This window comes from Copadichromis virginalis, linkage group LG10, assembly GCF_057382275.1.
Source record: "Copadichromis virginalis isolate Kocher_CV1m ecotype Utaka linkage group LG10, C_Virginalis_male_GT1.1, whole genome shotgun sequence".
NCBI lineage: Eukaryota > Metazoa > Chordata > Actinopteri > Cichliformes > Cichlidae > Copadichromis > Copadichromis virginalis.
Window position 1 is genome coordinate 27,979,618 of NC_140627.1, and position 27,815 is coordinate 28,007,432.

The window sequence follows — 27,815 nt, forward strand, 5'->3', positions numbered from 1 at the left end:
CACACTCCCCTCTGAGTCGAACGTCCAGTGTGTGCAGTGCAAAGTGTATTTTTGTGTGTGAATGCAAGCCCGTGTTTATCTCTGCACTGCCTTTGGTTCCCTTTGATTTCCCTTAAGTCTTATGTCTTTTGTCATGTTCTGGTCTTCTGAATGCTTGCTTATGGGTGTCATTTGTTTTCTCCCCCTGCCCTGCTCCCTCCCTGCCTCCCCCACCCCAATTCTTCTTTATTTGCATGCTGTTCCTCCTGTTCCACACCTCCCTCCACAACTGCCATGTCCTCTCCTTGTGTGCTCAGACACTGCGCCCAGCACTGAACCTGCAGCTCATGGTTGGTATCTCTACTTTCCTCCTTATGTCTCTCTTGCTCTCTCTTTTTTTTTTAACTTGTATATTTGTCTTTGCAGCATGCCTGCTTTTACTGTTACACAACAGACATTATTGTGCCAGGCTGCCCAGCCTGGAAATGTCAGCTTTGTGCTGTGTGTCAGGTTTATGTTGGCCATACTGAAGCAGGTACCAGTCAGGCTGCATTTTACTTTAATTGCAGTTATGCTGTCAAATATATATAAAAACCCTTCTAATTCTTCTTACTTCAGCTGCACTTGCAAAATGGTTTCACCAACTAACCAATTACAGTGTTTCCCTGAAGGTGCCACAGAGGAATATCACCCACACTGAGGCCAGGGCTGATTATATCTGCAACATTAGATGATGCTGTGTGTTGGGGCAAAAATAGACCTAATTTAGTTGTTTTCATTTACTTGAATGAAGATGATACACATCATTTTCCAATTTCACCTAATTTGCAGCCTTTTTTCATAATTTCGTGCCTCCAGTTTCATAATTTGTGGGACCAAATTCATGAAGGCGTTATCACGAGCTTTCTGTTAAGCATGTGTTCGTTTTGCAGAAATTTGAATCGCACTTCACAGACTTCTAATGACCATCTTAGAGGGCTGAAGAACAAAAAAAAGAGCAGCAGGCCTCTGCTGACCTGTTTATGGTAATTAATTTTGTTGAATAATTTTATGATGGTTTCAGTCAAACTGAAAATGAGTCAATAAGACAAACAGCTGTTAAAATGTTGTCAAACCAACATTTCTTTTCTGTTTTCAACAGCATATTTGTATGAAACACATACAGTACTGTGCAAAAGTCTTGACTCACTGCTTATTTCTTTACACAAGCATGAAAGTCAATATTTGGTATGACCACCAGGAATAGTTTTCCAGTCTTCTTTGTTTGGGATCATTGTCCGGCAGAAAAAAGACGTGGCTCCCGCTGAGACACTTTCCAGATGGTGTTGCACAGTGTATCAAAATCTGACGGTACTTTTATGCATTCACAATTCCATCCGTTTTGACAAGATCTCCTCCACCAGACTATGACAGAGCCTCCAGCGTGTTTCCCAGATGGCTGTAGACACTCACAGCCATCTCTAACCTCTCTCCTGACCACTTCCATATGTAATGTCAGTTTGAACCAGAAATTTCCAATTTGGGTTCATCACTCCAATGCCACTGATTTTCACTCCATGTCTTCTGTAAACTGGCATCCCTCAGCCTTTTCTGCCTGTTTTTTTTTTTCCTAAGAATGGCTTCTTGACAGGCTCCCTTCCACTGAGACATTTTCTGATGGCTTCAGTGAAACGGAGATGGATCAGCTGAAGAGCCAGATGCATCTCTTACATCCTGCGTCAGGTCTTTCTTTGATGTATTCCCTATTTTTAACGGGAATAACTTTCAGATGCTGTTTGTCTGCAGTAGATAGCTTGCCAAGTTTCCTCAGATTTTGTTTAACAACACACTGCACGCCATGCTGGGATTATGACAATATTTCAGCTAATATTTATTTGGGAATCAACTTGTTGGTGCTGATTTATGCCTGCCAAACTCTGTTGTCTTTGGCCTTTTGCATAGATTCTACAAAAGAATGCAAACAAATTAATGCTGTCAGCGTTAATCTTGCTAAAATGACGTTAACCGCATTAAGGCAGCAAATTTTGTTAGCGAGTTAGCGCAGATCGCCCCGTGTGTGGGGATGCACGGCCCTAACGCTTTAACGAGCTAACCGCGCTGACACTGTGCAGTCCCACGCACGGGGAGATCCGCGATAACTCGCTAACGGAGATTTAATGCGGTTATGGCGTTAATGTCATTTTAACAAGATTAGCGCTGACAGCGCTAGAAAAAATGTGTTTTTGTTATTTTAGGCTCAAAGTGCAGCACGGTGGCACGGTGGTTAGCACTGTTGCCTCACAGCAAGAAGGTCCTGAGTTCAATTCCACCATCAGGCCGGGGTCTTTCTGTGTGGAGTTTGCATGTTCTCCCCGTGTTTGCGTGGGTTCTCTCCGGGTACTCCGGCTTCCTCCCACCGTCCAAAGACATGCAGCTTGTGGGGATAGGTTAATTGGATAATCCAAATTGCCACTAGGTGTGAATGTGAGTGTGAATGGTTGTCTGTCCCTGTGTGTTAGCCCTGCGACAGACTGGCGACCTGTCCAGGGTGTACCCCGCCTTTCGCCCTATGACAGCTGGGATAGGCTCCAGCGCCCCCCGCGACCCTGAAAAGGATAAGCGGAAGTGAATGGATGGATGGATGGATGGATAGGCTCAAAGTTTGAAATTGCTTAAAGAGACAAGTTAAACTGGCTCTTTGCTGAGTTATCTGTTGTGTTTAAAGACTAAACAAGTTAATTCCTTGAGTGTGGTGCTATTCTTCTGCATGAATGATTATGTTAAATGCCTTAAAAAACAAGAACAACATTCCTGTTAAAATGCCTTGTTACAAGGACTGGACTGAAAAGTGAAGAAGCAGCCAATGTTCAATGAAAGACCTCCAGAAGCTTGGAGATTAAACACGCAAGACCATTTCTAAACAATGACAAGAAAGTCTGTTTCCTTATATGATGGAATGAATTGTGGTTCAAGAGTTTTTCACTGTAAGAAGTGTTAAGTTGAATCAGTGCAGCGGTATCAGTATGAATATTATAGTAACTGTATTCAAATTAAGAAGGGGATTTCCTACATAAAGGCAGCCATATTAGATGAGGCATTCAAAGATCCGTTCTTGCCTGTAGTGGTCGATAATCCAGCAGCTGTCAGACAGGAGGTTTTCAGGAAAATATTGATTTAATTTTCATGAGTGTTGGGTCAGGGGTCGAAAGGTCAGAACTCTGTGTTGAACTAATCCAAACTTTATATCCCAAAGGGAGTTATGACCAGATTTCCTGTATTGGTTTGTGCCAAGTAACAACCTACAACATACAGGGGAAAAAAAAGGAATTTCACCTTTAGCTGTAATTCTAAACGTTTCTGGGAGAACTTGACGAATTTAATTACTATCGTTTGTTATTTTGATGTATTGCACACCCCAAAGGAAGCAGAGGCTAATCTATATCAGAGCTGGTGCTCTTTTATGTTTCAGTTATGGATTTAATTAGTGAAAAGTAGGCCGACTGTCGGATTTCGCCACATCTGAATGCATAGTCATTGACATCAAAGTCTATAATTGCTTAACATTCTGCATTAATCGCGATATCTCACATATTTTTGTAAAATGTTGTCTAATGTGACCATGATGTAGTCAGATTTTTCCAGGTGGGATTGGGGGAAGATGAAGAGCCTCCCGACTCGTTGGTGTCCTCTCTCAGCAGCAGTGAGGTCTGCTTCCTCTATATGATGCTGAACACTTGTGTTGAAGAGACCACAGATGCTTTGTCCTCCTTTTTCAAAGATGTGTTTTTAACATTTATGAGTTTTTGAATGGTTGCCCCAGATGTTCATCCGAGACCGCAGTCAGTTTTTAGATGTTTGCAATTAACTGCAGTAGTGCATCATTAATATAAGATTTGTTTACTGGTAGTTTTACATTAAGCATTAAAAATCACTTCAGCAGCTTCAATTTAGTCATTTTTCTGATTTAAAATAAATCTCAGGGTCATGGGGAGGGTGAGAGGGATAAACAACAGTTTATGCTCACATTTACACCTAAGGCCACTTTAGAAACACCAGTGATCCCTAACATGTACAGTATGTATGTGGACAGTGGGATAAACCCACTCAGAGAGAACCCACACAGGCACAAGGAGAACATGCTAACTAACCTAGCCCAAGCTGTGAGACCACCACTGTGCCGCCCCTAAAGTTTAATCACTTGTTTTTAAATCAGATTTCACTGCTGATTCTCTAGTTTTTATGTCCAGGCGACCGTTAAAATTAAACTTTTTTTAGGTAATGCTTCAAAATAATTGCCCAAAAACATGGCAGGGGCCATTTCAAGATGGCAGCCAAGTGGCGAGGCACGCTTTACGCCTTCGGCTGATCCAGCATGCCACAAGAGTGCTAACGGGCACTAGACAGAACGATCATATTTCACCCATATTGGCTTTTTGTCAAATGTAGAATTGAATTTAAAATCATTCTTTTCACATAAAGGTCTGGAATGAGCAAAAAACCCAGCTATTATTGGACCAGAGAAATTCACTCGCAGACTGCAGGTTCTCAGAGTTTCCAAAGACAGAACAGAAGGCTTCTTCACTGTGGAACCGGCTCCCAGTTTAGGAGAAAGATACCCTCTGTAGTTCTAAGATTAGGTTTAAAAATTTCCTTTTTGATAAAGCTTACATTTAGAGCTAGATATGAGCATTTGTTCTTCACTCCCTCCTCTTCCTGTTAAAACAGGGTTCTTCTTTCCCCCAGTCACCAAGTGCTGCTTGAAGGAGATTATCTGATTGTCAAAGTTCTCAAGGGTTATCTTTCCTAAAGTGACTTTAGGCATTTGAAGGCATCTGAATTGGCACTGTATAAATAAACTGTTTAAAATTTAATTGAACCGACTCTGTATTTTTATGCCTTGAAGATATCTCAGGGGCTCTCCATTTAAAATCGGAAGCCCGGTATGTACTAGTAGCATTCATATTGCATGACAAAAGTTTTCTGTTGCTGCTGCTGAGCATTACTTCTGTATCTCCCAAAGAACTTTAAGCTTACCATCGATTCTGCTGTGCGGTGCTTACAGCACCTGAAAATGCTCCCCTCATCTTTGCAGAGCTTTCAGTTCATTGTTTAGCTGTCACACCTGCAACTGTAACTGTTTTTGGTTCACTCTCAGCACTCTTGCCCACTGCAGCAGCAGGCAGAGTGTTTCTTTTGTTTTTGTTTTTAAGGAAAAAAGCTCTAAAAATACACTGTAGCAGCTAGCTGGTGAACAGAGCGAAAGAGTCTGAGGATCCCCTCAAGAGCTGGTATATACTAAATATAGAGACACAAAAGTTATATGTCAAATTATAATTTTTTTCATTTTTAAAGGTAAAACCAGGTGAAACCGAGGACATTGTGTGTTTTGCAATGAGACTAGCCCAGTTCAGCATTTAGCTGGAGGTATTTGTTGTATCCATATTAGTCTTGTTCAGATGAATGCTCCTGAGGATCACATTTTTTGTGCCTCTGCAAAATCCCAAATTAAACCCTTGCTTGTGTTTTTTCTACCTTACAACTCTTCAACAGTTCAAAACTCTGACCGATTTAATTTGCTAATTAATGCTAGCTAGCTAACCACCCATGTGGGTGTCCAATGTATTTTCAATGCACGTCGGAAAACAGTGATTCGCTTTAAAATGACGTGAATTTCAGTGACTATAGAAACTGATGAGTCAGCAAATGCAGATAATAACAGCGACGATGAATCTCCAGGAGACAGCGTTACAGTAGGCTATAAATAATAAAATTGAAATGAAATAAGATAAGATAAGATAACCTTTATTAGTCCCACACGTGGGAAATTTGTTTTGTCACAGCAGGAAGTGGACAGTGCAAAAGTTATGAGGCAAAAATTAGAATACAATAAGAATAAATACAGTACACAGCTGTACAGAATAGAATAAAATAAAATACTATATACAGTAGAATAAAATAAAATAAATATACAATAAGATAAAAATAGAATACAAATACAAATACTATATACAACTGAGTAAAAATACAACGATGACAGAAAGGATTATTGCACTTAGTATTAAATAACAGCCAAATGTAGTCTAGCTGTTGCATAATTTTCTTCTCTTTACTTATCAAAAGATAAATTTCACCAAGGCCTGATGCAGCTGTAAACTCAGCTTCATCTTTTGAAAAAAAAAGGAAAGAAAAATTGGATAAGCTTGATATAATTAAGCCCCATTCAGCTGCATTTACAATGCTGAATATCATTCATATTTTTCACTAAACGGATATATGAAAGGTTGAACTAGTCTTTTACGCTCCACATTGTTGATAGTTTGCATGTGTGTGTGTTTGCGTGCGAGTGAATGAGAGATGAATTGTAAGACACTTGTGGAGAAGTGCTATGTGAACGCATCCAGCTGGCAAACGAGACACCAGGTTACTGCGAGAAAGGGAGGAAATTAGAGCGTCCACAGAGCCTGCAGCTACTGCACAACCTGTACCTATTGGCCATTGTTTATTTCTCTGCTTCATCTGTCATCAAAAATCACTCAACCTCCCCTCTATGACCCCAGTAATAAAAATGAGTGACACATTGCTTTATTGCCATAAACACACCCCGTGTTGCAGGTGTGCATACAAAAACCGAAGCGTGGAAAAGGCAAGGATAGTTTTGTACATTTATAGGCAGGTTGTAGGGCCAGGTAGGCTATGCTCTGTCTGAGCAGGACTAGCCCCTCTTTATGTAGGACTTCACAGGACGAATATGTCTTGTCCCTCGTGTTGAGACAGCGTTGCACCTTTTTATTGGTTCTCAAATTGTTATAGTGCAGGACAGACCGTTTTAGAAAGTCTGGCTTGTATCCAGAGAAGCAGAGAAGGCCATCATCTTGGGTCAAGTGCAGATTAACCTGTCACAGTCTTTTGCAGCTTCCGCTACATCCAGCGGGGAAAATTACGAGTCACCACGGAGCCACAGGCTATGCAGATTTAAGCAGAGTGTGATGGAAGCTAACACAAAGAAAAAGAAATGCAGCGACTGTACTCTTGAAGGCCGATGGATGGTGATTCTTTTTTCCCCCACCAGTTATGTTTTTTTCGTTTCGCACGTGGACGAACGTGACATAAAGAAGCATGTGATCAAACAGACATCTGCCAATCTGTTAGCGAGGGAATTCAAGTTTTTTTTTCTTTGCCTTCACGTGCTAAACATCAAACATGCTTATGCGTGTTTCGGGTGTAAGTTTGACTTACGTGCTACTACTGAGAGTCCTAAGAGTCCTATATTTAGTTTCTTGGCATCTGGTCGGCGTAGCCTTTAGCCTAACAGCTGCAACTTGAGCTTTTGTTAAGAATAACTTCATCTGGACAAATAAGCTGAACCTGGCCTGCATGACTCACACAGCATGCTCAAATTTACAGGTTTGTCAAATATTGTCAACACTGCTAAATCACTTTCTTTGCATCGCTAAATCACTTCAGAAAGCCAAGTGAAACGCACTTGTTGCTCCCTTCAAGCGCTCCCTCCAAAATCAAGAATTTTGGTGATAAAAAAAAAAGTGATAATTCATGCTCATATTTCCAGGCGTAGTTTGTAACACCAAGTCAGACCCTGCTTTTTAACAGCCTCTGACTCTGTCCGCACTGACCGCCTCACTCCTTACAACCTCTCAAATGCAGTTGCCATGGCGATGTCCCGCTTTTCGTGACTGAAAGAGAAAGGAAGCCGAGACACTGCTGAACTGGAAGGCTCTTCCCAAGATTGTCCATTTCCCTGTAAAATGGGCTAGGTACAGGGGAGGAGGCGTGGAGTGCAGGAGGGAACAAATTAAACATGCAGCAGAGAACAGAAGAGGCTTTGAGATGAGCTACCAGTGGACTGGAGAAGTGGGTGTTGAAACGTTTTGTTCTTATAAATTAAGCTTTAGCTGAGAAATGAGAGAGCCAGGAACTGGAAAAACTCAGACATAATGACTGACTTTATTATGCATGTGGATAAACTCGGCTGCACTTCTGGCTCTGCGAAGTTGTTGTGGTAAGAAGTCATTTCACTCGTGAGACCCGCAGAGTTGGAGCCGCTCATGTGAAACAAAAACTATAAAAAGAGTTATATAAAGACTTGACTAAAGTGATACCAACTCATTTTGCAGGACAGCACAAACAATTTCAAAGCTCCAACCAAAATTCTGTTCGAGCAAAAGAAACGGCTCCATAAACAACAGAGGAGTTCAGTCAGGTTTGAAGCAAACTTGATGGATATTTTAGAGTCCAAACACAATCATACATGATTATATTCGCGGTTCATTCACATTTCTGAGGGTGTATAATGAAAAGAGGTTTATTCATCTCCTTCATGGCCACTTTTTCCCTCAAAGTGAGCAAAGTAATTGATTTATTTCAATATATTTTCCAGAATTGCACCCATGGACGCCACATTTAAAAACCGGTCCGTTTCTTTCTGGAGGATTTCTTTTCATCATGTAACCTGCATGATGTAAATCAACTCTGCGCGTGCAGTTTGTTTCTTAGAAATGCACAAAAGCTGCCAACAGTTCAGAGGCAGCTTTTTGCTGTTAGATGTTCCAGCAGCATTTCTTCTTCTCATCTCACTTCCATCTCCTCACTCTTAATGAAAGGGCATGCTGGTGGAGGATGTCAGTTGCTTTTGCTGATGGCTAGGTGCACTCACTAATTTCCAATCCGGAGAGGTGAGCACGTCTGGAAAGGACACACCTGCCAACACGGCTGTCAGCAAGCATGTGAGAGTAGTGGGATAATTGAGCTGCGCTCAGAGACCTAATAGTGGAGAGGAATTCAGCAGTATAATGGCCACTCTGCTCACAGTGGGATTGCAGCAGGTGAACCAGAGAACCTTTCTCTTTAATCCAAGGACTAAGCTGTCACATTTGAATGTCATTAAAGAGACAAGACATTCATTAAATGACAAGGACACGGTGTGCCAGATTACTCTGGTACTGATGTCCAACAAATGTAGTGATTGTGACTTCAGAATTTGATCGCTACAGTATCCGGCAGCTAGCTGTGGGAATTCTTTTCCTTAAAGAGCGGCTTCTGTCTGCTGCGCGTTTGATCCGCGGGCTCCACGTATGTTCGTTTGTCGTGAACGTGGAAATCATTTGGACAGACATGTGTATTAAACTCTGGCAGAATTCCAAATCTTTTGACATGAGGAACAGGTCGGTGCGAAGCTCAGACAGCCGCGCACAGATGATCTTGGGTTGACTGACTATCAAAGCCACAGATGGCACTGCCAACATCACTGACTACTTAACATATTGGTAGGTGAAAGGGACACCGTGGCAGGTTTTTAACTGGCACAGCGTTGGTTTGATGATTGTTTTTGCTAAAAAAAAATAAATGTTTTTTTAAAAGATCTGATACTGATAATGTGGTTTGTAATTAGAATTATTTTAAAAGTCAGATCTGAACAGATGGACTTCTGGAAAACATGCAATCTTTGATGTCAGGCAGAGAAAAACTTCCATATATCTGCTTAGAAGTCATGTTAACGAGATCTCTCTTAAAGCTTCACATCTCAACTTAATGCCATTAAAACAGGATATAGTTTTAGCTATTTCAGCGTGACTGTTGTGTTGCACAAAATGCAAGCTGTTATAGGAAGAGAAAGACCTTTGGTGGAACTGCAACATTATTGTCTATCTGTATTTAAATCACGACTGTATATGTAGAAGAAACTGGCAAAGTGCTGTCAACAAGATGTGATTGTCCTGAGAAGTATAGTGTAACCGTAGCTGTGCTGCTGGGATCTCTCTAGATTGAGTTTGCACCTGTACCAGTGTGGGTTCTCCTCAGGTACTCCCTCCCACATGCCAAAGACATTCATATTTCCAAACTGGCTTTACAAGCTGTCTCCTAACTCTCACTCCATAGGAGTTTAAATAGGAAAAACAGTTCAAATATTTATTGACCAAGACTTAGACAGGCTCAATGGACTTACTTTTGTAATTTTCACTGTAAAATTAAATAATAATTCCCGTCCTCCAGGAACCATCTGAGTTGTCTCTCTAGCCCAGAATGGTTAGGCAAGGTAATCTGAAGCACATGTGGCAAAATCTTTCTGTCTGAGCTCAGACCTTGTGAGGACCTTGTGCTATTGTGATACACTGACTAAAACTCATCGTCTCCTCTTTATGGAACTGTGAGTTTTGTCTCTATCAGAAATGGTAACAAAATTACAGTATTTTAAAGAGCACTTGTAGTATGAAAACTAATAAATGGATGTCATCTTACTTTTGACATTAATGTCTGAGAAGAACCAGAATGGCAAAGAACCAGTGCAGCAGCACAAGTAGTATACAGTCTTTTATTTCACGCACAGTGAAGTAATACATTTAACAGTGGTTCACACATGACTGTGCAGACTTACACAAGTAAATCAAGAATAGGTACAAACCAGTTGAATCAAGTCCTCTATTGCAAAGAGGCACATTGCAGGCGAGTTGCTCTCATTGGTGCAATGTGAGTCAGACTGATTGCAACGTGTTGGCAATCTCTCTGCATTTTTAAATCAGACGGCAGATATTTGCAAACCGTCATCATTCTGTCTGAGAGCGGTTGCAGCGGTTGTTTGGAGAGTGGTTGAGATCACCTGGCAAAACAGTGGCATGGTTGTGAGATCCCTGCGGGTGTTTTGTTTTTTAACTCTAAGTAAGTAAAAGTAAGAATTGCTTAAGTGTTAAGACTGAAGGACGCTGTAGTGATTTTAAGCAATGGACACTATGTAGCTGATCCACTGAGGAAGAAACGTTAACAATACAGATAATAAGGTAACGTTGTTGAAATGTGGTGTTATTTGATCAAGCGAAGTCGCTCACAGACCTTCACTGCGAGTGCTTGTGTGTATGTTACAGATAGATGCATTTGTATTAGAGGCTGGCACTCAGTGGCTTGAACCTGCCTTTGGGGCTCTCTTCAAATGAGGCACATATGCTGCATTAATTAGTTTTAGGCACACAACTGAGTGTGACAGGTGACAAACAGCCCCCTCCCTCTATGTGACTTTAAAAAATGCATATCTACTTTTATAAGTCACACTCCTTTCATGAAGGGAAAGTTAACCTCTAAGGTTCTGTCTGTCATTCTGGCTTTTTATGATGAAATAAACAGCAAAGTGCTGAAATGCTTAAAGTGTAATCAGCGGTTATTCCTCTCACCTGTGACACAGATGTGATGCTTTCACTCTGCGTGGAGTGAAATCTTTAAGCAATGTCAATAAGTGCAACAACTTTAGAGGCAATTTTTGAGATATATAGCAATAGTTTTAGGACCCGTCAGTCATAAATATAAAGCAGGTGCCACTTGAGCCTCTTCTCGTTCCTGCATCAAAACATCGCATTCGTGTTTTCTTTTCCAAACTGAAGAATGTGAAAATACTGCATTAGGCCCGTGTGCACTGCTGTTTCAAATATTTTTTATTAAAATTATTTTTTTATCACTTGAAAATATCCATGCTATGTATTTTTTATCGTGTTGTTAATGTATGTGTTTTTGCTGCTTACACCATTAGGGCCACCAGATGTGCACACATCAGTGAGATTATTTCACACTAATCCAAACTGTCAATCTTCCCCATCTGTCGCCCAGGTCTGCTACCTGCTGAAGTGAGAACACCTGCAACACAGGATCAGCCTCACAGTAACTGCTACCACATCAAGCCCCTTTTAAACCTTTTGTAGGAAAAGTTTTGCATGTTCGCTATAGTAATAATATATAAAAAATAACATTAAACGTCAGCGTTATTACAGATGAAAACAATGATATTATCCAAGCTATCGTGTAATATGTCCGAGATTATTATTCCTCCTATTTCTGTTAACTGCATTTACATAATCAATGTACAAGTTTGAATCACCTGTTTATGTAAGGGGTAAGTAGTTCTTTTCTCATTGGGGGCTTGATTATAATAAACCATAATCTCAAAGTGGAGCTATTACACCTATTTCCAGCTACATTATTTTACCCCTGAATTCTAATAGTGTAGTTTTGCATTATTACCATTAATAAAAGAATCCTTGTTCAGCACCTTATTTCATCCACAATATAAAACAAGCGTTTTACCTCATCTCCCTTTTAGGCCACACTTCCTTTAGGCAGATTTCCTTTGCATGGCCACCCCTTTAAAACAGAAGGTTTGAACAGCAGGCAGGTGGATCTGCTGTGCATACAGCCAGAACTCTGAGCCTGACAATGACGATATCAAGGATACCTCTCTATCGCATCATAAAGATCCAAAAGTTGATCTTTTTGATGCAAAATGAGCATTTAGGGTACTTTGAAGCCTTGCAGGGATAACTTGACCTCATAATTTGAAAATTTGGCTATGAAAAATATTATTGTTTCCCTTTAGGCCGTGTATGTTGTATTGTATAATGACCTGCTTGGACGTTATTAGACTATGCAGTTTGGGATTTGCATGTTCTCCTCATGTACTGAGTAGACACTCAGGCTTCCTTTTAGCACCTGTGTCACAGCTAAATGCATAAACACAGTGGGAGCTGTGTTTCCCTGCCTCTGTTTTCCACTGCAGCTGCTGTTTACTCTTTGGGTGAAGGGCTGGCTTGATAGTAAACTTGAGAAGAAAATGTTTTTTGAGAGAATGCAACAACTATGTGAAGAAATAGAAAGCTGCTCAGCACCAGATCTGATGTATGGAGATCATGTTCACTTATTATTAGTCCCAGTGCACCGAAATTAGTTGCAGTTCACCTAGAGGACACTCGATAGCTCTCAATGAATTGGAGTGAACGGAGCTAAGTGGCTTAAATAATTATTCACAGTTGGTCTGAGTGTGAATAATTATTTTTATTATACTCACATACATTTTACTCAAGATAGCATTATGCTATTCTATATTCATATTGGTTAAGACATCCTCCCTTGATGGTTCCTGTTTCCAAGCAATAACTGCAATAGCATTTTCCAGTGTCATTAAGTAAGAACAGACATTTACATGCAGTATGTGTATAAAGAAGGGGAACTATAAATGCACATGTCAAACCTTGAAGCAGATGGGCTACAGCAGCAGGAAACCACTCCACACGCCACTCCTATCAGCTAAGAACAGGAAACTCAGATACAGTTCGCGCAGGCTCACCAAAATTGGACAAGAGAAGACCGGAAAAATGTACCGTGTCTGATGAGTCTTGATTTCTGCTGCAGCGTTCAGATGGTAGGGCCAGATTTTGGCGTAAACAACATGAAAGCTTGGATCCATCCTGCCTTGAATCAATAGGTCAGGCTGCTACTGGTGGTGTAATAGTGTGGGGGATATTTTCTTGGCACACTTTAAGCACCTTAGTGCAAATTGAGAATTGTTTTAATGCCACAGTCTACACGAGTATTGCTGCTGACCCTGTCCATCCCTTTATCGCCACAGTGTACCCGTCTTCTGATGGCTGCTTCCAGCTGGAAAACACATCATGCCATCATGAACATCATCAAACTGGTTTCTTGAACGTGACAATGAGTTTATTGTACTGAAATTTCCTCCAAAGTCACCTGATCTCAGTCTAATAGAGCACCTTTGGGATCTGGTGGAACAGGAGGTTTACATTTATTATTAAAAACCTGACAGTCATCTAAAACACAAGGATTAATTCTGCATAGACTTTAATATCGTTGTATAATTTGATGCCAGACCCTAAAATAGTTTCAGTACCCTACTAGTAGTTATTGACTTTACCTTTATTACTGTATCAGTAACATTAATATATTTATTTAGGCTAAGGGTAGCCCACAGATAAGCCTTTTGCTGCCTTCATGTGTCATCACAGTGAAAAAGCACATTATACAAGCCCACTGAAAGTGCCCCTCATTGGTTCTTTTTACTCGGCAGTGACTGTGCTGGTTGACAGTTCTGCAACCTTTGCCTAAATAATATGCAAATTAGGATCTTATCACAATGCAGATAAGCTATAAATGCTAAGGCCCATAGTCAGATGCCATTATCAGGACAACAATTCAGGACACATAGTGCATGTCACTAAACTGCAGAGCCACGAGATGCTGCAGTGACTACTGCTCATTAAACACACAGAGCAGACACGACCCTCCATAATTAGCACAAAATAACTTGTCTTTAGGTTCATGTATTTTTCCATGATAAAATATTTCTTGGATAGCATGTCAGTCGTTTATCTAGTATTCCGCTTTATTCGTAGAATAATGAATTATATTGAATTCATTTCTTAAGTGTTAATTTCCAGGAATGGATTGATACTCTCAGCTCCTAGCAGACTGAGAAAACAGGTGGTGCGCATGCAATGTGGTACAAAATAGGATCCCAAGGCATTTGACCTGCATGTTCCTTGTTTTTGAATGCTCTTATTACAATTTGCATGTAGGACTAGTGTTGCCATGACAGCAGCTGAGTCTTAAAACTTTCATCTGAGACAGTTGTACTCTTTTTGAGTTTGACTCATCCAGTATTGGCAAGGAGAACGCAGGCTGGCAGGCCGGGGAGCGAAAAGTTACAGTCTGACTGGATTTTGTAGGGAAACACCTTTATTCAGTGGTGTGGAACACATCTAAAATGAATATCTATTATTTAATATTCAAAAAATAAAAATGAGATCTGAGAGGAAATTGAAATTGATTATTAATAGCTGGTGAACAGCGCCTTCTTTCCTCCTTCCTTTTCTAAATGGAACGTGCAGCTCTCGCCCATGAGGTCTCTCCGAGGCTCTGGCCACTCTGTTGTGGCATTTTTCTTTGCTCGCTTGCTTCTCTTTCTCTCACTTGGCTTTCAGCGCAAGTGTTGGCACACAAAGTTAAAGTAAATGTTTTCCCAGTTTAATTCCACACTGTGCCAACCCGAGATCTGTCGTCGCAAGATCTTAAAACCCACCAATAGACGTTTGTTTACGACACATTCTTACTCCTATCACATGCTGACTCTTGCTCAGGGTCCATCCACCCATCCATCCGTCCATTTACTTATCCAATGCGGGGTCACAGTGTGGCTGGCGCCTATCCCAGCTGTCCCCTTTAGCATCATTTTCCATAGTACCAGCAGTGCTTCAGAACACTATTATGACAACTGAAGAAGCACAACAACCGAGTTTGCATTAGGAAGTGTGGTGTCACATGGCACCATCACATGACTAACCAGAAAAGGGATGTTTGAGTCTTATCTGAGCGTGATATTTCTACATTTTAATTTAACTTTTTTATTTTTTTACTTTTAAGTTTCTTTAGCTGTTTTCCTTAGTTTAGGGAACAAAAATTCTTATGTGTAGTAAAACATAATGGATGGATTAAAATATACTCGCGCATTATCGCCACATCCTTGGTTACCACATGTATTATGCCGTTCTATACACAAGATGTCATTTTGATGCTGGTCTTGATGCAACAGCAATGGGATAACAAAGGATCCTCTTTTAGGCCTCAGTAACATAGCAACCAAACCCTGATATCTCCTGATGATTGAGGAAAAATGTGCTTTCCCCAACCAGTTGTTGTGTGGTTGCCAGAGGTAAAAAGGGCGTAGCACCAAAACCCTCCTTGTGATGGCTTCAATCTCTAGCAGATTGCTGCAGTTGCCTGTAGTTTGCATGGAAGAGCCAGCTTGTCTGCAAATACACTTCGTTTACTCTCGAAGCTGTAGTGTAGTTGTATCTGTAAATGCAGATAAAACTGGGATTATTGTACTTGCCCCTAAAAATCTTAGCAAACGTGGGGTCTAACCAGATACTTACCGTGGCCTCTAGTAACACTGTGAGGAATCTTGAAGTCTTTGACCAGGATATGTGCTTAATAAGCAAATATGTAGGCTGTTGTAATTTGGCGCTATATGAATACAATTAAATTGAAATTTAATTTAATTTAATTTAATAGTGGGATTTCAGCCAGAAACAGAGTGTATTTGCTTTCAAAGTAAAAGCTGTGGCATAGCACAGGTGAACGTTCTGTTTCTTTTCACTGCAGCTTGGCGAGTAGTGTTTGCCGGCAAACTACAGGCGACTGCAACAATCTGCTAGGAGCTAAAGCAGTTGCAACTGGGTTGTACCTCTTTGCATTCAATTTCACCTTGTAATCCACAGCAAACACTTGCAACTGGTCAGGAAACACATTTTAGAGAGCAGAGACTGCCAGATGGTTGCCAACAGGTCTCGAGACCTGTGTAACTGAGGCCTTTAAGAGCAATTTCTTCCACATTTAAAAGTAGAAAGAATACAATTTGGAAGGTTTGTGTTTTGTACCATGTTTCAAAAACATTTAATATTTTTCCCTTATACGAAGTCAAAGTTATCGCTTTACAATATTAACCCTGCATGTTAAAAAAATACTCCTACCCTGTTTGAATATGAAATCAAGGTCTTTAAGGAGCATCCATATGTAGGTGTGAGCCCCGTCTCAATGTTGTGATGAATGCTCCAAAGATCCATTGAAAAAGGACACTATGGGAGTATTGCTAAAACATTAACACTTTTGACAAATGGGCAGTATTTGAAAGACTCTGACAGACTGGTGTTGGTTTGTCAGACTGCCCTGCACATAGAAAATGACACTAAAGAGGAACCTGCTGCATCAAAATGTCTATGCCTATGAATCACATACTGGGCAAGCATCTACAGTGGGGCAAAAAAGTATTTAGTCAGCCACCGATTGTGCAAGTTCCCCCACTTAAAATGATGACAGAGGTCAGTAATTTGCACCAGAGGTACACTTCAACTGTGAGAGACAGAATGTGAAAAAAAAAAATCCATGAATCCACATGGTAGGATTTGTAAATAATTTCTTCGTAAATTAGGGTGGAAAATAAGTATTTGGTCACCTCAAACAAGGAAAATCTCTGGCTCTCACAGACCTGTAACGTCTTCTGTAAGAAGCTTTTCTGTCCCCCACTCGTTACCTGTATGAATGGCACCTGTTTGAACTCATCATCTGTATAAAAGACACCTGTCCACAGCCTCAAACAGTCAGACTCCAAACTCCGCCATGGCCAAGACCAAAGAGCTTTCGAAGGACACCAGGAAAAGTATTGTAGACCTGCACCAGACTGGGAAGAGTGAATCTACAATAGGCAAGCAGCTTGGTGTGAAAAAATCAACTGTGGGAGCAATCATCAGAAAATGGAAGACATACAAGACCACTGATAATCTCCCTCGATCTGGGGCTCCACGCAAGATCTCATCCCGTGGGGTCAAAATGATCATGAGAACGGTGAGCAAAGATCCCAGAACCACACGGGGGGACCTGGTGAATGACCTGCAGAGAGCTGGGACCAAAGTAACAAAGGTCACCATCAGTAACACACTACAACGGCAGGGAATCAAATCCCGCAGTGCCAGACGTGTTCCGCTGCTGAAGCCAGTGCATGTCCAGGCCCGTCTGAAGTTTGCCAGAGAGCACATGGATGATACAGCAGAGGATTGGGAGAATGTCATGTGGTCAGATGAAACCAAAGTAGAACTTTTTGGTATAAACTCAACTCGTCGTGTTTGGAGGAAGACGAATACTGAGTTGCATCCCAAGAACACCATACCTACTGTGAAGCATGGGGGTGGAAACATCATGCTATGGGGCTGTTTTTCTGCCAAGGGGACAGGACGACTGATCCGTGTTAAGGACAGAATGAATGGGGCCATGTATCGTGAGATTTTGAGCCAAAACCTCCTTCCATCAGTGAGAAGATGAAACGAGGCTGGGTCTTCCAACATGACAATGATCCAAAACACACCGCCCGGGCAACAAAGGAGTGGCTCCGTAAGAAGCATTTGAAAGTCCTGGAGTGGCCTAGCCAGTCTCCAGACCTCAACCCCATAGAAAATCTGTGGCGGGAGTTGAAAGTCCGTGTTGCTCGGCGACAGCCCCAAAACATCACTGCTCTCGAGAAGATCTGCATGGAAGAATGGGCCAAAATACCAGCTACTGTGTGTGCAAACCTGGTAAAGACCTATAGTAAACGTTTGACCTCTGTTATTGCCAACAAAGGTTATGTTACAAAGTATTGAGTTGTATTTTTGTTATTGACCAAATACTTATTTTCCACCCTGATTTACGAATAAATTCTTTACAAATCCTACCATGTGGATTCATGGATTTTTTTTTTTCACATTCTGTCTCTCACAGTTGAAGTGTACCTCTGGTGCAAATTACTGACCTCTGTCATCATTTTAAGTGGGGGAACTTGCACAATCGGTGGCTGACTAAATACTGTTTTGCCCCACTGTATATGTGACGGGTTCAGAGTGAGAACAGGTTGCAATCTTAGTATTTTATGCAAATTGGACAACCCCAGTATCTGAGATTATCCCTTGCCACTGGCTTTACTCACTTTGAGCAGCACTGATACAATTTCTGGCTACAGTGTGAGCTGCACTGTGTGTGAAATGCAGCACATTTTCATTCTCTTTTTCCTAACACCATCCATGCATGTAAGCCGGTCTGAATTTCCTTTGAGGTGAGGCTTGGATTAGAGGCCGACACCATACACTCAGCCTTGCTAAAGGATTTTATTATCATGGCAGGTTTTTGTCGGCGTTGCTACACCTCACAGAGATTGTGCCACAACATTGCTCCTCAAAGACATCCATAACAGCATCACGAAGCACGCATTAGGGACCGTGATAACAAAGAAATACAATGCTTGGCATCCATCTTTACCCAAAGTCTTGTGATTTTGTCTCTTGATTCTGCAGCGCTGTGCACAACATGCATTTTATGCATGTTTGAATAACTTTTAGCCAACCAAACATTACCAGCAAATGCACTGATGAGTTTTGGCTTTTGAAAAGAACCTCAAACTTTTTTCTTTCAATTTTTTAAAGAACTGTCCTTATTTTATTTTCATTTTTTTTGAAATGTAGAGTCAATGAGGTAAGCTATGAGGGATTTATGTAAACCCCTCATTTCTCAGTACAACCTTGACCAGAGAATGTACTAGAGTCTGTTTACTGCATGTATGTAAATGTAGCCATTGTCTTGGCTTCTTTTCTAGGATTAGCCCTTCATTTTCTTGGCACAGTTCCTTCACCCAGGGCTCTGTCTGCTGTGTACACAGATCCACACAAAGCCCCCGATGTCATTTCACTGATACTATTCTGTCTCACAACACCAGGATACACAGAGTCTCTTCTGTTGTTATTATCAATATGCCAAGAGCAGAGGAGACACAGGACTTGACTTCAGCGGTCCATTTATTTCAAGACCTGCTATTTCTGTGAATTTGACCTTGACAAGAGTTTTCTCTTTGGATCATTTACGCTGTTTTTTTTCCCTTTTGTTGCTTGTTTTTTTGGCATTTTCTTTATCATAAACATATCATTGAGTTATTTTGACCTTATCTCTGACAAAGTCAGAGATGTTTTTTAATTCAGTAGATGTGAAGTTCTAAAAAATACATCAAACACGAGTTTATGTGCACAGACCAGGCTTCTGGCCACCTTTCAACCACAAGCATAACTCTTCATGAGCTTTTCAACAGTCGTTGGAATGGCCGAGGCTGGAGGCCGCTCAGTGACAGCGGGGTGGGAGGAGAGTGTTGGCGGAGGTTTGGCGGGGCAGGGGGGAGTTTGATAATCTCGTGTGAAAGAAGAACGAGCAGTCTGCTGGTTGGAAAGAAGCTCTACCAGCCCCCCCCCCCAAACAGTGTCCCCATTAAAAGGACTGATGTGCATCTCTGCAACAAGCTGCAAACTCGTGTGGCCTTGGGAGCCATAGAGAGTCCTCACTGTGTTAGAATAAGTCACTCCTGAGACCACTAAAAGCCATTATTAGAGGGTGTTTATTGAGCTAGCCGTGGCCTAGATACAGCTTAATATCCTGAGAACAGTTATAGACCATAATTATATTACATTTTGGATGAAGACAGGCCATGATTAGATAAATGATGAATAGCTCCATCAGATAAAAAAAAAAAGGTGCAAGGTTTCTAAGGAGATAATGCACTGTTGGCTTATTTTTGCAAGTATTTGGAACATTTCCTGTCCTTCTCGAGACGATATTGTTTGACACAGAAAATGGAATTCATTACACAGACAAAGGTTTACATTACACAAGAAACACCATGAAAAAGCTTCTTTTGTTTCATTTTACTCTCCCACGCACATCTCTACCCTAGGTGTAAATTAGATGATATTTAGTCTCTGTTTAAACATTAAGCAAGTTTCTTTTTCAGATAGGTTTGAGCTTTCTATTTTAGAATTGCGCCTAGAAGTGTGTGCCAAGAAAGGGACTTTAAATTGAACAGTGGGAGTGTGTTATTTTCAGCAGATAACGCCCCAGTATAACTACTAATTACACCTTTCAGTCAAAAGAAATTAAAGAAAATAAATTGCACTATCGTTTGCTTTGTCTTTGTCTTTTATTTAAAAACTGTAAAACGATGTTCGGACTTGATTTCTGGAAACTGCACGACGCAGTTACACGACAGTTGAGCAGCATCAGGTGCAGCTGAGTGTAGAAATAATATGTTTTTGACTTCCAAAGGACAAATTTGAAAGCTTTGTAACCTGCCTGTGCACTTGTGTGATTCGTCTGGAAGTTGTTTGTGTTTTTAGGTCCTGATGGCAGCAGTACCAGAAACCCTGTCATGGTTGGGTAGTTTAGTTTCGATTACTGGCAAATTCCAATTTCAGCTTTTTGTCCACAACACAGCCCCTTTGATGACAGGTGTCACAACCACTACTATGTGAGTGTACCATTCTGCCACTGTTTAGAAGCGAAGGCAGGAAAGTTGCCTGTTGCCTGAAGTTATATCAGCATGTGAGATCAGAGACAAAAAGGCACAAAAGTAGAATACCTGGTTACATGCTGGTTGGACAACATTTGCCATGTTGTAGTATGTGTATTTTTTTCTGAATTCTTTGCATAGGTACTTGTTCAACGTCTGCACTGTGACTAGTGAAGCAAATACTATCTCAGTGCAGTGTTCTGTCATCCGATGGCTATAGTGCACACTTTGTCAAAGATACCTGAGCAGGAATGTGCAAATCTGTGATAAAATGATGGCTCTTGAGAAGTGTCGCAGCTTGTATCCTGATAGAATGGAACAGACAGTGACACATCTCACAGTGCCAGTTTCAAGATAGTGCAGGGCAACCTGCTTGCAAGTAGGAAAAGTCGGTGTTTGCACTGAATTTCTTTTGCTTGCACCGACCAATTGCAAGTAGTTACAATGACAAACTACCACCAGTCACCTGGTGGGAGGCAACTTGTCTCCAAACAGTCTCAGTGCAACTCAGAAAGACTGCAATCACTCTCAGCGAGATTACTGAATGTTTGCAGATAATCACCATTTATAAATAAAGGCATGTTTCCAACACATTGCAATCGATCTGAGACAGTTTGCAGCAATGAGCACAACTCTTCTGTGCAAAAGAGGACTTGGCCCAACTGGCTGTGTTCAGGTTATGTCCCTATATAGGATGCTGAACATGTGTGTCAGCAGCTACTTCACTATTTATGGAAAAATTTTGGAATTTTTTGTGTCAGTTCTTGGAGGTTCTTGCTGGAATCTGAATGTATGCCTTTATTTGTCAGTTGCAGTTGCCCACAACCGAGATGGCAGACCTTGCCGACCGTACATACAAAACAAAAACATCACATTGGGGAGACAGGTCAGGCTAGGTAGCAAGGGAAAAAACCATCAAAATGTGTAACACAAAAGGATAATTCAGGAATGCACAGATATCAACACACCCTCACACAATAAAACACAGACAAGCAACATGGGAGAATATGCCAGTGTGTACAGCTGGATCTGGGACCGCTGCAATCTTCGATTGCGCCTCCAGCTGATCCGCTGTCCACATCGGATGGGAGGTAAGCATGGGAGGAGGCGTTGGATTCAGGGGAGGGAGGGTCATAGTGAGGGTGTATCAGTATCAGTGTACATGTTTCGTGCGTGTGTGTGTGTGTGTGTGTGTGTGTGTGTGTGTGTGTGTGCGTGTGTGTGTGTGTGTATCCCAGTTAAGTGTCACCACGCCCAATTAAGCGAAGGTCAACAGTCTCCAGTGGACCCAGGTGGCCTTGAAGGAGGGACAAAGAATTCTGTCAACAATCCTGTTATCATGGAGAATTTTTGTTCTTCCAGTCAGCTTCGACCTTGGCAGGCCTTCAGCTGGCGCCAGTGGGATAGCCACATAAGTGAAGATGGCGAATGTTTGGGTTTAGTGCGAACAACTGCATCAGATTTTTACAGTTGGTCTAATGTCCATCACTGGTCACCAATTCTCTCAATTCCCATTCTTCTTCTCCAAGATCTTATCCATAGTGCATTCAAAACACAGCCTGAGTACTCGCAGCCCTGCCAATCGTCTATCATGGCGGCCAGCCTTATGGGATTTTGAACAGCTGTAGCCGCTTCTTTTTCTTCGATAAGCCAGGTCCGAGCCATCTCCAGTCAGCCAGAACTCTGTGTGCCATCTTTTTGGCACCTGTCTTTTATTTTGGTAGAAATAAGGAAAACAGTTCTATTTGGGCTAGAAAAGGGCTACTAGAAAGAAATAGGCACTTTTCTTTTGAATGAGGTTATACCCAGCCAGTGTGCAATGCCCTCGAGATGTCTTCACCATGGTGGAGTTATCTTTTTTGTGGTACTGGCCCAACTTTTATAGACTTTGCTTCTATTCTCAAGTGTTCATCACTACAGTGTTCCCTCAGATCCCTTTGCCAGTAAAATAGTGAGAGTGATGGTGCTATTCAAGAAATTTGAATAGCAGAAAAGATCTTTGTCTGAAATGTGCTGCCTACATCAGAACATTTCTTCTGTCCATTATGTCGGTGTGGAATAGGTAATGTCCCTGGGAGTGCCATCAGGCTTTTCAGTTGGTAGTGGAATAAATCAAATATAAAGGTTATATTGTAGGTGTGTTCGATCCATTATTTTTGGATTCCTGCCCATACAAAGGAATAAAAGTCAGGATATCTCAGGCTCTGCTGTGTCGATTTTGACCATTGTATTTTTATTTCTGTGTCTTTCAAACTTGCCGACAAGCCTTCTAACTTTGTTGAAGTACTCTTTGAACATCACAATATATGCGGTTTAGCTCCTCCAGCAGTCTTTTAGGTTTTTTTTTTCATTTACTATAGCATACATCAAAAGTAATGAGGACTTTTGAATCACAAACATGCTGCAGAGTCAGCCGAGGTCATTAAAGCCAAAGAAGTCTCCGAATCGTTGCTAAAATCAAACGTCAGAAAAACTTCATGACAGTCTTAATAATCATTTCAATTTCAAATTTACACGACCCCGTAGCTACTTTCTTTTTCTACTCTGTATTTCTAATGGTGCTGCTGTCTTTTTAAAATGACACCCCTTTTTTTGACATTTCGAAAAAGACTCAATAAATCTTAGGCCAAGTCACTGTGTATGTAAGCAGTGTGGTTCGCTACCCGAGAGGCAAAGGATTTAACTGACATTTTTAAATAGGTTCAATGAATGGGTTCATTGGGACTTTAATTACATTCACTCTTTAACCGAGAGTGTTGTTGGCAATGGAAGTGGATCTTGACAAGCCAATGTGCTCTTATGACACCCCACCCACATAGTACTGCTGTTATTCTGATTGCCCCTCTATCTACAAGCAGTATGGGTACACCAGTGAAATCACTAATGCTTAATTAGCAGATTAGAAGATCCAATTAGGAGATCTCCTCTGTCTCAAATCAAGCCTCTGTCAACACGCCCTATGAAATGAGATAGTTCACATCTCCAAATAAGGTGGATGTTTCTAAAATGACCACGCTTGATTGACAGTTGCATTCTCGGCTTAGCCCTTCGGACACCTTGTTTGATAAACCATCCTCGATGAACCATTCATAATTATATTCTGAAGTGACAGCACAGTACATAACCTCTAAACATAAAGTAGTACTCCAGCTTTTTCCCCATGATGTTTGGTGGCTCTGCTGGCTGTTCCGTTCTGAGATGAATGTTTCTTTTTCAGAATGTGCTGCAGCAACCAAGTAAAGCTACATTAAACCCTTTAATAACCCATTTGGCCTCATCAACACACTAAACAGCTTCACCAGTGATTTAAAAGATTCTGCAGGTTTTATTAGTGGTGCTGCTGCAGTATAGGAGCTAAACTGAAGGACAGCAGCTGAGTTCGCTTCTGACTCCCTAACCTTTTCTCTCAATGTATTTTTATTGTAGAATTATCTAATAAGAGCTTTTTTCCTGGTATCAAAACCATAGAAAGGAACAACCATCTCTGTGTTAATGGCTATCCTGTGTGGGAAATTTGAACACTGTTTTCAGTTGTAACCCCAGCAATATATATCTAATGGATCAGAGGCATTAGAAGAGAGAGACATGACACTCAAAGATTGTTTAATCGATAAGTAAACAAGAATTTTATAAAGGCAAACACTGCAATTGTTTCATCTGCACAGACAAAGAGCCAGCTGTGTTGGTGACAGCCATATGTCTCTGTTTTATGGCTGTTTGTTAAGATATGAGTAGGTGTACTTTATATTTCTTTGTTCTGCATATTTCTTTACTGACAAGTGGCCAGTTCGTTACAAGGCTAAGGCAGAAAGAGAAACTGAACTGGATAAGCAGAAGATGATGGATGGATGGATGGATGGATGGCTGGATGGATGGCTGGATGGATGGATGGATGGATGGATGGGTGGATGGATGGATGCTGCTGAAGCTGTAGCATTGTTTAAGCGGCACATATGTAGTAGAAGTATAAGTTGCAGGGAAATACAGGATTTAAACCTTATCTTGAGCACTGGCCCTCGAGGCATTACTATGACTGGATTTTTGATGAACTTTGGTTGACTTGAGAGCTGGCTCTTTAATATGATTTTATAAATGGCTGGGGTTGCTTTGGGATATTATTGTTTGTGGAAGTGCTTACTGTAACTATGCTTTTGTTTCTATCTTGTTTTGTAATTAATACAAAGTGCTGCAGCTACAGGGAATAGACTGTCACAATTCCCATTTTGATGTGGCTCTCAGATGCTATTTATTCATGACAGAAGTGACTTTTATGGAAAGGCAAAACTTGAAATTGTTTTGAATTTGCACTCCTTTGATTGCTAAAACAATGATCCGTGCAATTTAAAGTTTGACTTCCAATGTGAGATAATAACGCAAATGTACTGTATTTTACTGGGTGACAGTAATTGCTCATAAGTGATACTCACTGGTATGACATGCAAATTGCTTTGTATGGTATGACTGGGACTGAGTGCTTGCAGAAATTGATAGCACTTTAACACAGTTTTGGCTTGCAAACAGGCCTCATTAAAAGCAGAACATTTTTCTGCTTTTTTGGTTTGATTAAGACAGAAATTGTTGGCTTTGTCATTCTACCAAGAACTTAATGCTGCTGCGACTGTTATGATTCACAGATGAGTGGACTCAAATGCAGGACACTGGAGACTGAATAATTCAACAAAAAGCAAGTTTAATAGCTGATGAAAACATTCCTCAGGGTTGAGTAAATCCAGAAGTCCAGGCATGCACAAAGAAGCAAAGGGAACAAGAAGAATCCACGTGACAAAACATGCTATCCAACACAGGGGAAGACAAGACTGTATAGCCAATCACAGGGGTAATTGGGGTTGGGGAAGCAGTTAAACAGAAAAGAAAATAATGAGGACAGGGCTGAAGATAGCCAAATAGGGAAAAACTAGAAGGTAAAACGAACCAAAACCCATTGTGCTGTGTCATAGCACAACCGAAATTACTGCAGATGTGTGCAATGAGCTTGCACTGTCATTGCTCTTGAAATGGTTGCTTTAAAGACAGACACCAGATCTTTGAGAACTCACAGTTTTTTGCCTTTTTGGCAACTTTAATGTATCAAGATGGCGATAAAACAGCAATTGGGTGGAGTTAGTCTGCTATCAGTTTGCAGCTGAATGGGATAGAGATGGCACACGATCTCTTTGTGATGATGCCGTGATTAACTTCTATTTGGAGATTAAGTATCGGAATTTCAGGAGCGGGACCACGCCTCCAAACACGCTCCTTTTGGTTCTCATCTATATAGGTTCCCTCAGTCCTACAAGTGGTCATTCCCGTTTATGTGCCCCACCCTCCCTTGCCTTTTCAATTCTTTATCTTCTTCAATTATCTTCTTCGCGGCCCGGTAGCCACCGCCAATCCCCTTCGAGGCCTTCCCCAAACTGCAGCTCAATTCATGTCCAAGCCATTCACCTTTACCTACTAAAAAGCTGTCAAACATAAAATCAGGACGTGGGCCAGGCTAGTGAAAGACACAGTCATTCACATGACACAGAATTAAACGTTACATTAACATAAATTTCTCAACAAAGTGGCACAATTACTGCAGGGTTGAAACTTAACTGCAAAATGGCATAGATGCTTGGAGACCTTGCTTTGATATAGCAATACTACCAGAATACAACTGTTTGGCAACTAGTTTTGTAAAGTCTCCTACTGCAAAAAAATCGCAGACAAGTTGCTCTTGTCGGCACAGACTGATTTATTCGGTACGGCCTGGGTTTAAATGAGATACTGCACACATATTAACAGAATGCCCGCTCTAATAAATTAAAGGCAGTGCTGTTTTATAAGCCCAAATCTTCCTTCTAGTGCCAGACCACAGTTTACACATATCCCTCCTACAAGGAAAAAGACTTCATCTTATGCATGTAAATCCATAAGGCAGGGCTTATTATTCTAAATAGCAACATAATATTATGCAAAGACTTGTGGAGACTTTGATGTTCTCTGCCTTCCTTTCATCTTAAATTAATTTAAAGGAGGAAAGTTTGATATAGACAATCAGGACTGATCCTCTGCAACCGTCCGATCCACCTCCACCACCCTGACCACGCCGCACACACGTAATCTCCCCTCCCCGAAAGCCAAAGTCCACATTAACATCGTAATAGGAAAGTGTGTTAAAGCAAAGCTCTTGCAGCCTGACAAGAGCGAATTGGATGTCAGAAGGATTCCTGCTCAGTTTAATTGAATCTGCCCAGCACTAAAAAAGAAAATCTGAAGTCAAAATAACCTATTAGATCTATCAGGTAATGTTTTGTTGAGTTTGACAGGTAGCACTGCGCTGCCCTCCCCACTCCCAACTCCATTCCTTCAGGTTGGGTAATGCAGGTGTGTAGGGATGGTATCCATGATGTTTCTCTCTCTGTTTCTGTTATTCGTTAATCAATTGCAGCCTGGCTCTTTCTGTTTTCTGGAGCTCACTCAGCAAATCCCCCGTGTAGAACTAGGCTGGAGAAGCATGTGGAGGGGTTTTTAGTGAGTTACTTCAGCTAATGGATGGTGGGGCTGAAGGTCTGCTCCATGTGTGAACTGAATGCTAAGAACTGGACGTTGTTCAGTTTCCAGGCTTCTGCAAATATTTTCAGTAAAAAAAGAAAGAAAGAAAGAAAAGAAAGCATTAGTGTGGAAATGAAGGTTGGTGTAATGGTATCAAAATAAGCTAAAAGCACGTAAATGTACCTGTACATGTATATTATGTTGAATACAAATGTGCTTCATGAATACACAATGAAGCCCAGGTCACATCTCAGTGCAGTGTTCAGCCATGTGAATCTTCTCTCCAGCAGCCGTTCACCTTCCTGGGGCATAATGTGGGGAAAGAAATGTCCTCATGCTTTGTCCCATGAAGGACCAATCACGTCGGCAAATGGATATTAACTTAGGGTTGTCATGGATCCCTACACATGATCAATAGCTTTCACACAGCATTGCAACCAAGGACTTTAGGGGACTGTTGCCCAGTCACAGATGTTTTTTGTGTTGTTTTTTAACCCAACTCCTGCTCTGAAACTTGATTAACTATCCCCACTGTGTTAATAATTTGTGAAAGTTTGTTTTGTTTAGGCACGGTTGCATACAAAAAAACATTTTAAAGACTTATTTTTCTAATCATGAAACC

General features: G+C 41.1%; 1 protein-coding gene across 5 annotated transcripts in view; it reads left to right on the plus strand.

Annotated features, from left to right (window-relative positions):
• Window positions 1–27,815, plus strand: part of cadm1a (cell adhesion molecule 1a) — a 471,740-nt gene that overhangs the window by 428,242 nt on the left and 15,683 nt on the right. For 3 of the 5 annotated variants that reach the window (XM_085470932.1, XM_085470933.1, XM_085470935.1), the window contains one exon: window positions 297–329. The exons of the other annotated variants lie outside the window; for them this stretch is intronic. In XM_085470932.1, coding sequence (XP_085327058.1) covers window positions 297–329 — 33 coding nt within the window. The remainder of the gene's footprint in view (window positions 1–296; window positions 330–27,815) is intronic. 5 annotated transcript variants of the gene reach the window in all.